The 13,729-nt window shown below is 36.8% G+C and overlaps 1 protein-coding gene and 1 long non-coding RNA gene across 2 annotated transcripts in view; one reads left to right on the forward strand and one right to left on the reverse strand.

The window, feature by feature from the left end:
* The window catches only part of LOC139980138 (coiled-coil domain-containing protein 22 homolog), a 23,382-nt gene extending 21,871 nt beyond the window's left edge, over positions 1-1,511 (forward strand). Inside the window, exon 17 of the mRNA XM_071991568.1 lies at positions 228-1,511. Within this exon, the coding sequence (XP_071847669.1) occupies positions 228-341 (114 nt within the window). The 3' untranslated portion in view covers positions 342-1,511. The remainder of the gene's footprint in view (positions 1-227) is intronic.
* LOC139980140 (uncharacterized) lies at positions 1,089-13,134 on the reverse strand. The gene is made up of 3 exons (XR_011797458.1): positions 12,643-13,134; positions 5,404-9,108; positions 1,089-4,424 (listed from the first exon to the last, which is right to left on the reverse strand). It is a non-coding gene; the product is annotated as an uncharacterized lncRNA (long non-coding RNA).
* Between the last annotated feature and the right edge of the window lie 595 nt (positions 13,135-13,729).

Here is a 13,729-nt window from a genome sequence, read left to right on the forward strand (position 1 = left end):
CTGCTCCTAACAAAAAAGCTGTACATTTTTCACTTTTGGTAAAATAATGCCTCTTTTGTTGCTATTACTAATGCTTTCATCTTGGGTTGGTCTTTTCTTTATTTTAATGATGAATTTAAATTTTACATTCCGAATTTCAGCTCAGCTTTGCTGCATTTAGATGTTAAAAGTCAACCTACCTATAAGTGTTGTTATAATCATGAATATTTTAATATCTCATTTGTCAGGTGGATAAAGAACTAGGAAAGAAGACTGGGGCCAACTTGGAAAAAATATCTTCCGATCTGAAACAGATGAAGCAGGAGAACCAGGGGCTAATAGCCAAGGTTAAAGGGAAATAACTAGCAGTACTTTATAATCTTTCAAAAATTTGTTCAAATATTATTTTTTCACAGTTCTGTCAAGTCATTCGATTACGATTTTTTTTTCTTTTTCAAATCTTGCCAATTAAAGATAATGAACCGTGGATACCTTCTCTCAATTTTGTATTACTTAATTACTCAATATTAATAATTTGATCATTATCATGGACTCACATTTATCGGCTGTGAACCCCGTTTCCGAACTGAGAGGAACGTTCTTGTATTCCAGCAACCCGGAGCATTTTTCTTTATCATGGCTTATCATGGCTTTATCGGTAGTTGAGACTACAGTCATTTGCTCATATTAATAAAGTTTCTTTTCTGAACTAACTACCAACTAAATACCAAGGGAAAGTCAGGGACATCACAGTAGTTGTACATTATATCAAGTCTCAAAAAATGTAAGAAATGGGTAAAATGGAAAAGTGCAAATTTTGGGATTTTTGATGTTTTTTTTCGAGAAAAATTTCATCTTACTTTTGGTCTGGAAAATGGTTAAATGATGACACTCAATGGCTGGTATCGCTTCTCTGCCTCTTGGTTAAGATCATGTGATCACGTGTGAACCATACACAGTAGATCTCTCACCGACCTTTGATCTCTGATCATGGGTAGTATCTACCAATGGACTTGTTGATGCTGACTTGATTTAAGGGGACTTGGTTTAAGAGTGTATCAAGTTTAGTTTTCAAGCCCATGTTCTATCTGGGGTGATATTTCTTCAGAAGGAGTATCAAGTCAGAACAATGGCTTGAAGCTTGTAACTCGTGTTCGGTGCAACACACTCATCAGATTGGGCTAAACATTGTCGCTGGGAAATTGTTTCAAGAAAAACTGGAGCAATGATGCCACAAGATTGCTGGACCTTTACAAAGCTGTTGGAAACAATTCGTTTTCTATGCAGCATGCATGCGGACTACACTATAACCTCTCGCTGAATGTTCTCATTATTCTTGTTGATGCTCGCCTAAAGTCGAAGATTTTGATACAGCATAATTATCTGCAATGCTCACTTTGCATAAAATTTGCCTTATATTTTTGTGCACAATCTATGATATAACCTGCCAATAATAAAAAATGAATGTTTATACAAACAGATTTACATAGTTTGTTTTGGAGACAATAAATATAGAGGAATTCAAACTTAAACTTTGGCTCCTTCTGTTTCATTGTTTTGCAGTATTGTTTTCTGACAATCATGATGGTGTGGGTATTCGAATATGTGTTTTTGCTTTCTATTCACCAAACTTGGATAAGAGTTTAATATTTTGTATGTGGATGCCCGCAGAGAGAGAGGCATATGTTGTTTTTGGCCTCTCCTTGAGACCCCATCACCGCTTCACCCCCCCCCCCCTCCTAAGTTTAATTTGATTTATTTTTATGGTAATCTAAGAAATGGCTCAGGTTTCGGCCTCGATTCGGTTAGACCACTTAAGAAATCTCTGATTCTGCATGGGCAACATTGGATTTTCCACATAATTACATTATACTGATTTCAACATCGCTCAACAGACCACTGATTGTGCTATGCTAATCATGTATGGGATGCATATTCTAACAAAATTTCTTAATCCAGGATACTGTACCATCACCACATTTAATCAACTCTCTTCTCTTATCTCAAAAATAGTAATGATAACTTGACTATAATATTTTGTATGCACAGCACCATAGGCCCATTCATTGGCAAGAGTAATTTAATTGTGACTGCTTGCCAGGGGAAACCTCTTTATGTGATAGGCAATTCGGAAGTTAGAATTTAATGTTAAGGCAATAGCCAGTTGGTGTGTATACTTCCCAGTCATTGCTATTGTTTCAAGAAACTTCAGCAAGTAACGATCTGAGGGGGTGGGGTGGTTATTTCTGAGGGGAACCAGTAAAAAAAATAAAAATATCTCGTGAGATCAGAACAGTTGAAGAACTGTTAACATTGTTTGGAAAATGTGCTAGTATAGGAGAAGCTAGATGGCCAAATCAACGCAAAGTACATTTTTTCAATTTCCATTGCATATATTTTATTTCTACAAGTATTTCGGAACTACTGACTTGTTTTTGGTTTCGATGATTATCGTTATAACCTTTGCATTCATGATGGCGTTTGTACGTGTGTGAGTGCGTTTGAGACGCCAAGCTTGCAATCACGATATCTCAAGAAGGGAATGGTAGACCAATTTCATATTTGATGTGTAGAAGTACCACGTTGAGTACAAGAAGTCTTTTATTTTTAGTGGAGATCAAAGGTCATTTGGGGTCACCAGGGGTCAAATTGTGAAAACCTTGTAAATATGTACACCCTCACTATACGTTACGTCAGATTCATGAAGAAAACTGCTCATGTTACATCAACGAAACCACAACGCATTTTGCATTCTGGTTAGAAACTTAACATTCCACCCGGAATACATCTGAACACCGCTAAACCCGAGACAGTAACTGCCAATACGAAAAACTTTTAAATTAAGACCAAGCACAGTAGGCTTACTTACTGGAAACCATTCCTATGTTACTTTATAACGTAATGGAATTGGTGTAAGGAAAATAAAAAACTGAACAGAAAACTCCAATTTGACTCTGTAACAGGTTTATTTTTACAAATTATTAAATTTAATTGAACATCTTTCTAAGAAGAATGTGAAAGATCAAGTCTTTTAATAGTTTAATGGAAATACCTTCAAAACCTTGTAAGCTGTAAAAAATTTAATCGAGATCGGAAAGGTAATTTGATTCTAAAGCAAAGAATACCGTTTCTCTCTAACATTCATTTTTGATTCAGAGGCGAAACCACAAATTTTGTTCTGGAAGGGCTAAGGTATTATACTGCGAAGGGTGAAAGGGGGAGGGCGACCCGTCCCATTGGAGAAGGTTTGGTAAAGTACAGGGTGCTAAGATGCATGGTGCTATAGTTGACAGGTTGTGAATCGATGTTGAAGATTTTACTACTGTTATGGTGTGCCGCAGATACGTGTCATTTATGGGCTGAACACAAGGATATTATGTAATATTGTTAGCCATGGGGGGCTTTCCCTGTCTTTATGCCTACCCCCGTCCCCCCCCCCCACCACCACCAGAAATATGCATGGCTTTGCCCCTGTTTATATTGTTTCATAGTTTTTTTAATAATAATTCATAAAGTATTATCAACTAAGATTATGTGTTGACAATTTTTTTTATTCATTTTAACATCCCGACCAAAAACAAGAAGAAAAAAATAAGAAAGCAAGCAGTTCAAAGGATTAAATAAATGGAAACGCCCTCCAATTGTTCCAAGGGTCATTAGTTATGCCTCCAAACATGCTAGGAAGTGAAATAGTGATACTTCTATCGGCAACCCTCGGAGCATTTCATATATAAAGATATTTAATTATCTAATGGAAAGCGATTATTAATATCTGAGGATAATAAGTACCTTTGAAAACAGAGCAAGTTTAGCTTGTTAATAATAACAACTTGAGGTACATACTTTAATGTGATGTTGTTATTAAGTGAAACATGTTTTTAATTACAGACTTGATAGTAATCTCCATCTTTATCTCTTCCTGCTGGTAGGTGTCATTTCTCTTCTACTCGTCCAATGTCAGAAACTTTTCCTGACGCAAGCTTTCTAGCAGTCTTTCATTGATCCGGTTGCAGTACATCACTTGCGTGCGAAATTCTGCTCCTGCTATTGATCGATTCCCGATTTGCACTTGTACGTTAGCATATGTGACATTATTTCGAGTGTAGGTGCCTTGTAAATCTACTCTTACCGTCACTTTACCATATGTCTGTTGAATAATTGTACGCTGCCTTGCATTGTTTTCAAATTCAGTAATGTTCAATTCCGATATGATTTGTTTTGCTGCCTTGCGTTCACTGTTGTTGCCGTAAGGCGTTATACCTCTGTCGGCTTCATCGAAAACTGCCATGATGAGTTTGGACTGGACAGGATTCTGTTTTCAGAGGTAGGAGGAACTTTTTAGGGAGATACTTGAATCGTTGTGTCCAAATGATAACTTTGTAGAGTTTTCTTATCAGCTGAAGAGTTATAAAGAGTCACCAGTGTGAAACATTTGTGTTACAAACCTAGTAAAAAAAGAGATAGAGAGAAAGAAATAAAAACGAAGAAACTACGCTGTCACTGCCAAACCAAATTCCATCCCCTTTACATCAGAACTGCTGATTTGTGGTTACATCCTGGGGTGGCAGGCAGGTCTCCAGGGGGTGTGAAGATATAGGCATAAGAAAAGTAAAATTGGACCGAGTGGTAAAGGTTTAGGTGCTGATTGCAGGCTTATACTTTAGATCGGAATATGCGTTTTGGAAACCATCTTTTACTTCAGTTTGTGAGATCAATGAATAATAACTAATCACATATAGACATGCTGGTTGCAAACAAATGTTCCGTCAATAAAAGAGTTTTGACCACCCACTTCCAAGAAATGTTTAGTCCATCCCATATTTTTGTGTTACCCCTATGCATGGTTACCTCCTCCTTGCCCCCTATATCCCATATTTCCACGGGCCCTCTTATAGTCCAGGGCCCCCAGGAGTAAGTATAGTAACATATAAACTAGTTTGCGAAGACAGTAAAGCATCTGAAAAGACGGTTCATAAATGCATATGCTATATGTCACATTGAGAACGCAATGTAGTTTATGCTTCCTCTTTTACAATAGTAAGGCAGTACTGTAATTGAGAGTGATATGACGCCACAAGCAAAACGGGGATGACAAAAGATGAATGTGCAGCCGTTAATTTTCGTTACGCCTGCATCTGTAGTATAGCGTAATAAGTTGCTGTTATGTGTGACCTGTGACTTGACCTGTAATAAAATGAAACGAATTCTTACTTGACTAGTCTTGCGGTAACTAAAAAAAAAACTACGCGCCTGCTAAAAGAGCTAACTTTGGTAGAATTCGCATTTGAGGAGAAGACTGCAATCACTGTTCGAAAGAGATTAGGCCTATGATGATTTTGGACCCTTCGAAGAGTAAATTATGACTCTTTTAATTAATAATAAAGTTTAATACATTACATGATTATTTCAACCAGAAATACTTACGAAATGAGAGTGATAAAAGTTTGATGTGTATTCACAAAAGATATGAAAAAACGTGAAGAACCATTACGTTTGGATTTGCAAATGGCGACATCTGTCATTAGCTAGGTGACTTATACTACTTGAAACGTAATACAACATGACAATGCTAATACAACAAGGAAACTAATTACTGTGCACAAGTTGAATGCTATATTCTTCTATCGTATTGTATTGTATCAAGTGGGCGTTGTTTGCAATATGAAACCATCTATCCGTTTCCCGGTATGAAACGAAACTGTAAGGAGAACAAACACTTAAATGTGAACTTTACCCCAGTACAAAATTTGCATATTATTTTACATAACAAAACACAGCATTTAGCCTTCTATAAAACTGCAAACTACAAATAAGCTATACAATATATAAGTGCCCTTCATATGACCCACCTCTTGATGTAATAGGGACTGGGTTGAAGCTACATGGGCATGATCATACGGTTATAGTCTTGATGTGGTGTAATGGAGACTGGGTTTAATTCATTTGTTTGTTTTATCGCCAATTGTGTACAATGATAAAAGGAAGTCTCCTATAAAGTCTTAAAAAGACAAAGTAGGAGACTCCCTGGAAGAAAAGAAGAAAAAATATGTACAAATATAAATATTACAGTTTATACGTAAGGAGTGGGTTGAAGCGACATGGGCATGATCATATATACGGTTATAGTCTTGATGTAATGGGGTCTGGGTTGAAGCGACATGTGCATGATCATAGGTTATAGTCCTGATGTAATGGGGACTCAGTTGAAGCGACAGGGACATGATCATAGGTTATAGTCTTCATGTAATGGAGACTGGGTTGAAGCGACATGGGCATGGTCATACGGTTAAAGTCTTGATGTAATCGGGACTGGGTTGAAGTGACGTGGGTATGATCATAGGTTATAGTCCTGATGTAATGGGGACTCAGTTGAAGCGACAGGGACATGATCATAGGTTAAAGTCTTGATGTAATTGGGACTGGGCTGAAGCAACATGGGCATGATCATACGGTTAAAGTCATGATGTAATGGGGACTGGGTTGAAGCGACATGGGCATGGTCATACGGTTAAAGTCTTGATGTAATCGGGACTGGGTTGAAGTGACGTGGGTATGATCATAGGTTATAGTCCTGATGTAATGGGGACTCAGTTGAAGCGACAGGGACATGATCATAGGTTAAAGTCTTGATGTAATGGGGACTGGGTTGAAGCAACATGGGCATGATCATACGGTTAAAGTCTTGATGTAATGGGGACTGGGTTGAAGCGACATGGGCATGGTCATACGATTACAGTCTTGGAGTAATGGGGACTGGGTTGAAGTGACGTGGGCATGGTCATACGGTTACAGTCTTGGAGTAATGGGGACTGGGTTGAAGTGACATGGGCATGGTCATACGGTTACAGTCTTGATGTAATGGGGACTGGGTTAAAGCGACATGGACATGATCATAGTTTATAGTCTTGAGGTAATGGGGACTGGGTTTAAGAGTGTATCAAGTTGTTTGGTTTTCAAGCCCAGGTTCTATCTTGGGTGACATTTCTTCAGAAGGAGTGTGAAGTTAGAACAATGGCTTGAAGCTTGTATCTCGTGTGGGGTACAACACACCCGTCAGATTGGGCTTAACCTTGTTGCTGGGAAATTGTTTCAAGAATAACTGGAACAAATGGTGCCACAAGATTACTGGACCTTTACAAAGCTGTTGGAAACAATTCGTCTTCTATGCAGCACGCATGCGGACTACACTATAACCCCTCGCTGAATGTTCTCATTATTCTTATTGATGCTCGCCTAAAGTCCAAGATTTTGGTATAGCATAATTTTCTACAATGCTCTTTTTGCACAAAATCAGACTTTTTTGTGTGCACATTCTACGATATACCTGCCAATAATAAAATATGAATGTTTATACAAACAGACTTACATATATTTTTTGGAGACAATAAATATAGAGGAATTCAAACTTAAACTTTGGCTCCTTTTCTTTCATTGTTTAACAATCGTGATGGTGTGGGTGTATATGTGTTTTGCTGTCAATTCACCAAACTTAGCTGACATTTCTTATTTTGTATGTGGATGACCCAGAAAGGCCTATACTTACTGGAAGTCATTCATATGTAACTTTATAACGTAATTAAATTGGGGCTTTATGTTTGAAGGGAAAGGGGAAAAAACAGAACAGAAAACTCCAGTTTGGCTCTGTAACATGTTTATTTTCACAAAGTATTAAATTTGCTTGAACATCTTTTTAGGAAGAATGCGAAAGATCAAGTCTTTTAATAGTTTAATGAAAATATCTTCAACACCTTTTATGCTGTAAAAAATGTAATCGAGATTGGAAAAGTAACTTCATTCTAAGGCAAAGAATACCGTTTCTCTCTAACATTCATTTTTGGTTCAGAGGCGAAATCACAACTTTTGTTCTGGAAGGGCTAAGGTATTATGCTGTCAAGGGGGAAGGGTGAAGGGGGAGGGGCGACCCGTCCCATTCGAGAAGTCTTGATAAAGTAGAGGGTGCTAAGATGCAATATGAATGGTGCTATAGTTTACAGGTTGTGAATCGATGTTGAAGATTTTACTACTGTAATGGTGTACCGCAGATTCGTGTCATTTATGGGCTGAACACAAAGATATTTTGGAATATTGTCTGCCATGGGGGGTCTCTCCCTGTCTTTATGCCTACCCCCCCCCCCCACCACCCTCCGCAGATTATGAATGGCTTCGCCCCTGTTTATATTGTTTCATACTTTTAAAAATAGAAATTCATTAAGTATTTTCAACTAAGATGATGTGTTAATTTTAAATCCTGACCAAAAACAAGAAGAGAAAGCAAAAAGTGCAAAGAAATAAATGTAAACGCCCTCCAATTGTTCCAAGGTCATTAGTTATGCCTCCAAACACGCTAGGCAGTGTAATAGTGATCATAGTGATGCGTCTATCGGCAACCCTCGCAGCATTTCATATATAAAGATATTTAATTATCTAATCGAACAATTATTAATATCTGAGTACCATAAGTTCTTTTGAAAATAAAGCAAGTTTAGCTTGGTAATAATAACAACTTGAGGTACATACTTTAATGTGGTGTTGTTATTAAGTGAAACATGTTTTTAATTACATTAAGTTGGTAGTAATCACCATATTTATCATTTCCTGTTTGTAGGTGCCATTTTTCTTCTACTCGTCCAACAACAGGAAATCAGTCTTATCCAAGCTTTCTCGCAGTATAGCATTGATCCTTTTGTTGAATTTCACTTTCGTGCGAATTAATGCTCCTGCCACTGATCGCGTCTCGATTTGCACCTGTACGTTAGCAAATGTCTTGTTATCTCGTTTGATGATGCCTTGTAAATCTACCCTTACCGTCACTTTACCATATGTCCGTTCAATAATTTTACGCGGTTTTGCATTGCTTTCAAAGTCAATAATGTTCAATTCCGATATGATTTCTTCTGCTGCCTCGCGTTCCTTGTTGTTTTTGGGCGGCGTTAGACCTCTTTTAAGCTCTATTAGAGTAAGCTCCAATGTAGTCAATGATGCCATGATGTGTTGGACTGGTCAGGATCCTGTTTTCAACTTTTTACTGAGATACTTGAATCGTTGTGTCCAACTGATAACTTGGAAGAGTTTTCTAATAAGCTGCAGAGTTACAAAGAGTCACCAGTGTGAAACATCTGTGTTACAAACCTAGTTAAAATAGAGAGAGAGAGAAATAAATAAAAACGAAGAAACTACGCTGTCACCGCCAACCCAAATGCCATCCTTCTATAGGCAGAGTCCAGCCCCTTTACATCAGAACTGCTGATATGTGGTTACTCTATGGGGTGGCAGGCAGGTCTCCGGGGGGGGGGGGTGAAGATATAGGCATAAAACAAATTAAATTAAAGGTTTAAGTGCTGATCTCAGGCCTATACTATAGATCGGAATATGCGCTTTGGAAACCGATGAATAATAAACTAATAACATAGACATGCTGGTTGCAAACAAATGTTTCGTCAATAATATGTTAAAAGAGATGTGACCCCACCTCCAAGAAATGTTCCGTCCACCCCACATTATTGTGTTACCCTATGCATGGTTACCTCCTCCTTGCACCCTTCATCCCATATTTCCACGGGCCCCCTTATATAGTCCAGGGCCCCAGGATGTTCCCCCTCTGATCCCCTCCCTCGTCAGAACTATAGTAACATATACACTAGTTTGCGAAGACAGTACAGCATCTGACAAGACGGTTCATAAATTCATATATGTCACATTGAGAACGCAATGTAGTTTATGCTTCCTCTTTTACAATAGTAAGGCAGTACTGTAATTGAGTGTGATATGACGTCACAAGCAAAACGGGGACGACAAAAGACGAATGTGCAGCCGTATGGCAAGCCATTTTATTTTTTATTCAGTATTTATTGATATCAACAATTATTTAATGATATCAACAATTATTTAATGATATCATGAATTATTTCATGATATCTGAAATTGTTTTAATGATATGTACGTCATATTTGATGATATCATTAATTGGTGCAAGGAAATTATTGATATCATTATTTTATTTGATGATATCATAATTAAACTTTCTGATATCAAGAATTGAATTTGTGATATCTTAAAATAGATGAACTATTATAGATATGAATAATTCAATTCAAGATATCGTAAATTCAATTTCAGATATCTGTATTTAAATTAATGATATCAAAAAGTATATGACGTACATATCACGAATTCGGCCATATTTAATGATATCATAAATTCCAATTATTGATATCATCAAATATGGCGTACAAATCACGAATTCGGCCATATTTAATGATATCATTAATTCGAATTTTTGATATCATAAATTCCAATTAATGATATCATCAAATATGACGTACATATCACGAATTCGGCCATATTTAATGATATCATTAAATATGGCCGAATTCTTGATATGTAAGTCATATTTGTTGATATCATTAAATCGAATTAGTGATATGTACATATCATTAATTCGAATTAGTGATATCAGTAAATATGACGTCATATTTGATGATATCAGTAATTCGAATTAATGATATGTACATATCGCTAATTCGAATTAGTGATATGTACATATCAATAATTCGAATTAGTGATATGTACATATCACTAATTCGAATTATTGATATGTACATATCACTAATTCGAATTAGTGATATCATCAAATATGACGTCATGTTTACTGATATCACTAATTCGAATTAATGATATGTACATATCATTAATTCGAATTAATGATATGTACATATCACTAATTCGAATTAGTGATATCAGTAAATATGACGTCATATTTGATGTTATCACTTATTCGAATTAGTGATATGTACATATCACAAATACATTTAAAGATATCTTTAAATCATTTCTTGATATCACTAATTCATTTAATGATATCATTAAATGAATTATTGATATCAAGAAATGAATTGAATTAATGATATCATTAATTGATTTAATGATATCAACAATTCGAATTCTTGATATCAACAATTGATTTAATGATATCATCAAATAATTAAAGATATCATTAAATATTGAATAAAAAGTAAAACGGCTTGCCATACAGCCGTTAATTTTCGTTATGCCTGCATCTGTATTATAGCGTTATAAGTTGCTGTTATGTGCCTTCGTGAAAATATAATAGCGTTAGGTGAGAGACGTGGAAGGGGAGGGGGTGGTGTTGGGGCACGCGCCAACATCAGGGAGATGACCAAAAATTTGAAAAAGTACATTAAATGCATGCAATTCACCCCCGTTGTGGCGTACTGACAAATATGCATAAAAAGAGTTTTGAGAAACAGGCTCTAAGGATTTTGAACTTATTGACTTCTGTGTTTCTCTACATTACTACAAAGAGTTTATTCGTATGTATTGTAAACAAAATTTCAACTCATGTTTTGCCTATCAGTCATTGTGAGTACCAGCAATAACTGGATTCCGTCATATTATTATTGACTACTTAAGATAAATAAAAGTTCCAGTTTCTGCTAAATTTTCATGTGAAAGTCTGTGACCTAGAACAGGTAGATATATAACCATGGAGCATTTCGCTCCATGGGATAAATAGGCCAGATTGAGGTAGTTGTAATCTGGGCTACATTATTATAGGAAAAGCATGAAACCCAAACAGTATTACTGGTCTACGTCTAAGTGATGCTTGTGATGAGCAACGTGCCAACAGCTATAGAGAAATCATATTTCATTAGGGAGATGTTACATGTTTAATGTTTCTTCATATACGAAACTAAAGACTGGAGCAAGTCTAAACGGAAAGAGCTTCTATGGTTAATGTTGTAACTTATCATACTATAGGTGTTGGTTTATTAGACTGTTTACTTTCACACTGAAAGGGTGACATGTGAGTCCCCCCCCCCCCTTCCCATGTGGCCGTATGAATTCACAAACTGTTCTAACTGACGGTATAGGCCTGCTTTTTAAGAATAGTCACCCAGCAAAGAACCTGGGTTTGAAACACCAACCAACGAAGCGACTGGTCCGCTCTCAACCCCAGTCCCCTGGCATCGAGACTGTGAATGTGTGGTCATCGATTCCCCTACAAGAGGAACATAATGCTACACATGATCTTAGCCAGAAGGCCGAGAAGCGACCTCGGGTCTCCTAATTGATATAGTCGGTCAAGATTTATATATACGTCAATGATAATACAAAAACGCATGTACCTAACGCTATAGACAGGTTTTGTTACTGAGGGGTTATAACGAAGAATGTATTATTCGTCGGTAAGTGAAAATGAGAATGGATCTTAGGTGGATATTCGTCAAAACCAGTCTGAAATATCCAAAAAGAAAGAGCATTTTAAAACTTCTGACCCGGCTCAATCGATTTTTAACTCAATCTGTCCCAACTTGCATATTCGTCACTAGGCCTACGCCAGAACGGGGGTGGGTTGGGGGAAGAATTATGATGACGTCGTGGAAAGTCATTACAAGCGTTAATTAAACTTAATTAATGAGGACAAAAATGCGTCTCAGTGTCCCAAACAGCACGAGGCTGGCTATGCGCCTGCTATAAGAGTTAGCCTAGGTAGAGTTCACATTTGAGGAGAAGACTGCAATCACTGTTCGAAAGAGATTAGGCCTATGATGATTTTGGACCCTTCGAAGAGTAAATTATGACTCTTTTAATTAATAATATAGTTTAATACATTACATGATTATTTCAACCAGAAATACTTACGAAATGAGAGTGATAAAAGTTTGATGTGTATTCACAAAAGATATGAAAAAACGTGAAGAACCATTACGTTTGGATTTGCAAATGGCGACATCTGTCATTAGCTAGGTGACTTATACTACTTGAAACGTAATACAACATGACAATGCTAATACAACAAGGAAACGAATGACTGTGCACAAGTGCGCGTTATTTGCAATATGAAACCATCTATCCGTTTCCCGGTATGAAACGAAAATGTAAGGAGGAACAAACACTTAAATGTGAACTTTACCCCAGTACAAAATTTGCATATTATTTTACATAACAAAACACAACAATTAGCCTTCTTTAAAAATGCAAACTACAAATAAGCTATACAATATAGAAGTGCCCTTCATATGACCCACCTCTTGATGTAATAGGGACTGGGTTGAAGCTACATGGGCATGATCATACGGTTATAGTCTTGATGTGGTGTAATGGAGACTGGGTGTAATTCATTTGTTTGTTTTATCGCCAATTGTGTACAATGATAAAAGGAAGTCTCCTATAAAGTCTTAAAAAGACAAAGTAGGAGACTCCCTGGAAGAAAAGAAGAAAAAAAAATGTACAAATATTTATACGTAAGGAGTGGGTTGAAGCTACATGGGCATGATCATACGGTTATAGTTTTGATGTGGTGTAATGGAGACTGGATTTAATTCATTTGTTTGTTTTATCGCCAATTGTGTACAATGATAAAAGGAAGTCTCCTATAAAGTCTTAAAAAGACAAAGTAGGAGACTCCCTGGAAGAAAAGAAGAAAAAAAATGTACAAATATAAATAATATAGTTTATACGTAAGGAGTGGGTTGAAGCGACATGGGCATGATCATATATACGGTTATAGTCTTGATGTAATGGGGTCTGGGTTGAAGCGACATGTGCATGATCATAGGTTATAGTCCTGATGTAATGGGGACTCAGTTGAAGCGACAGGGACATGATCATAGGTTATAGTCTTGATGTAATGGGGACTAGGTTGAAGCGACATGGGCATGATCATACGGTTATAGTCTTGATGTAATGGGGACTGGGTTGAAGTGACGTGGGTATGATCATAGGTTAT

The sequence above is a fragment of the Apostichopus japonicus genome, chromosome 14, assembly GCF_037975245.1.
Source record: "Apostichopus japonicus isolate 1M-3 chromosome 14, ASM3797524v1, whole genome shotgun sequence".
NCBI lineage: Eukaryota > Metazoa > Echinodermata > Holothuroidea > Aspidochirotida > Stichopodidae > Apostichopus > Apostichopus japonicus.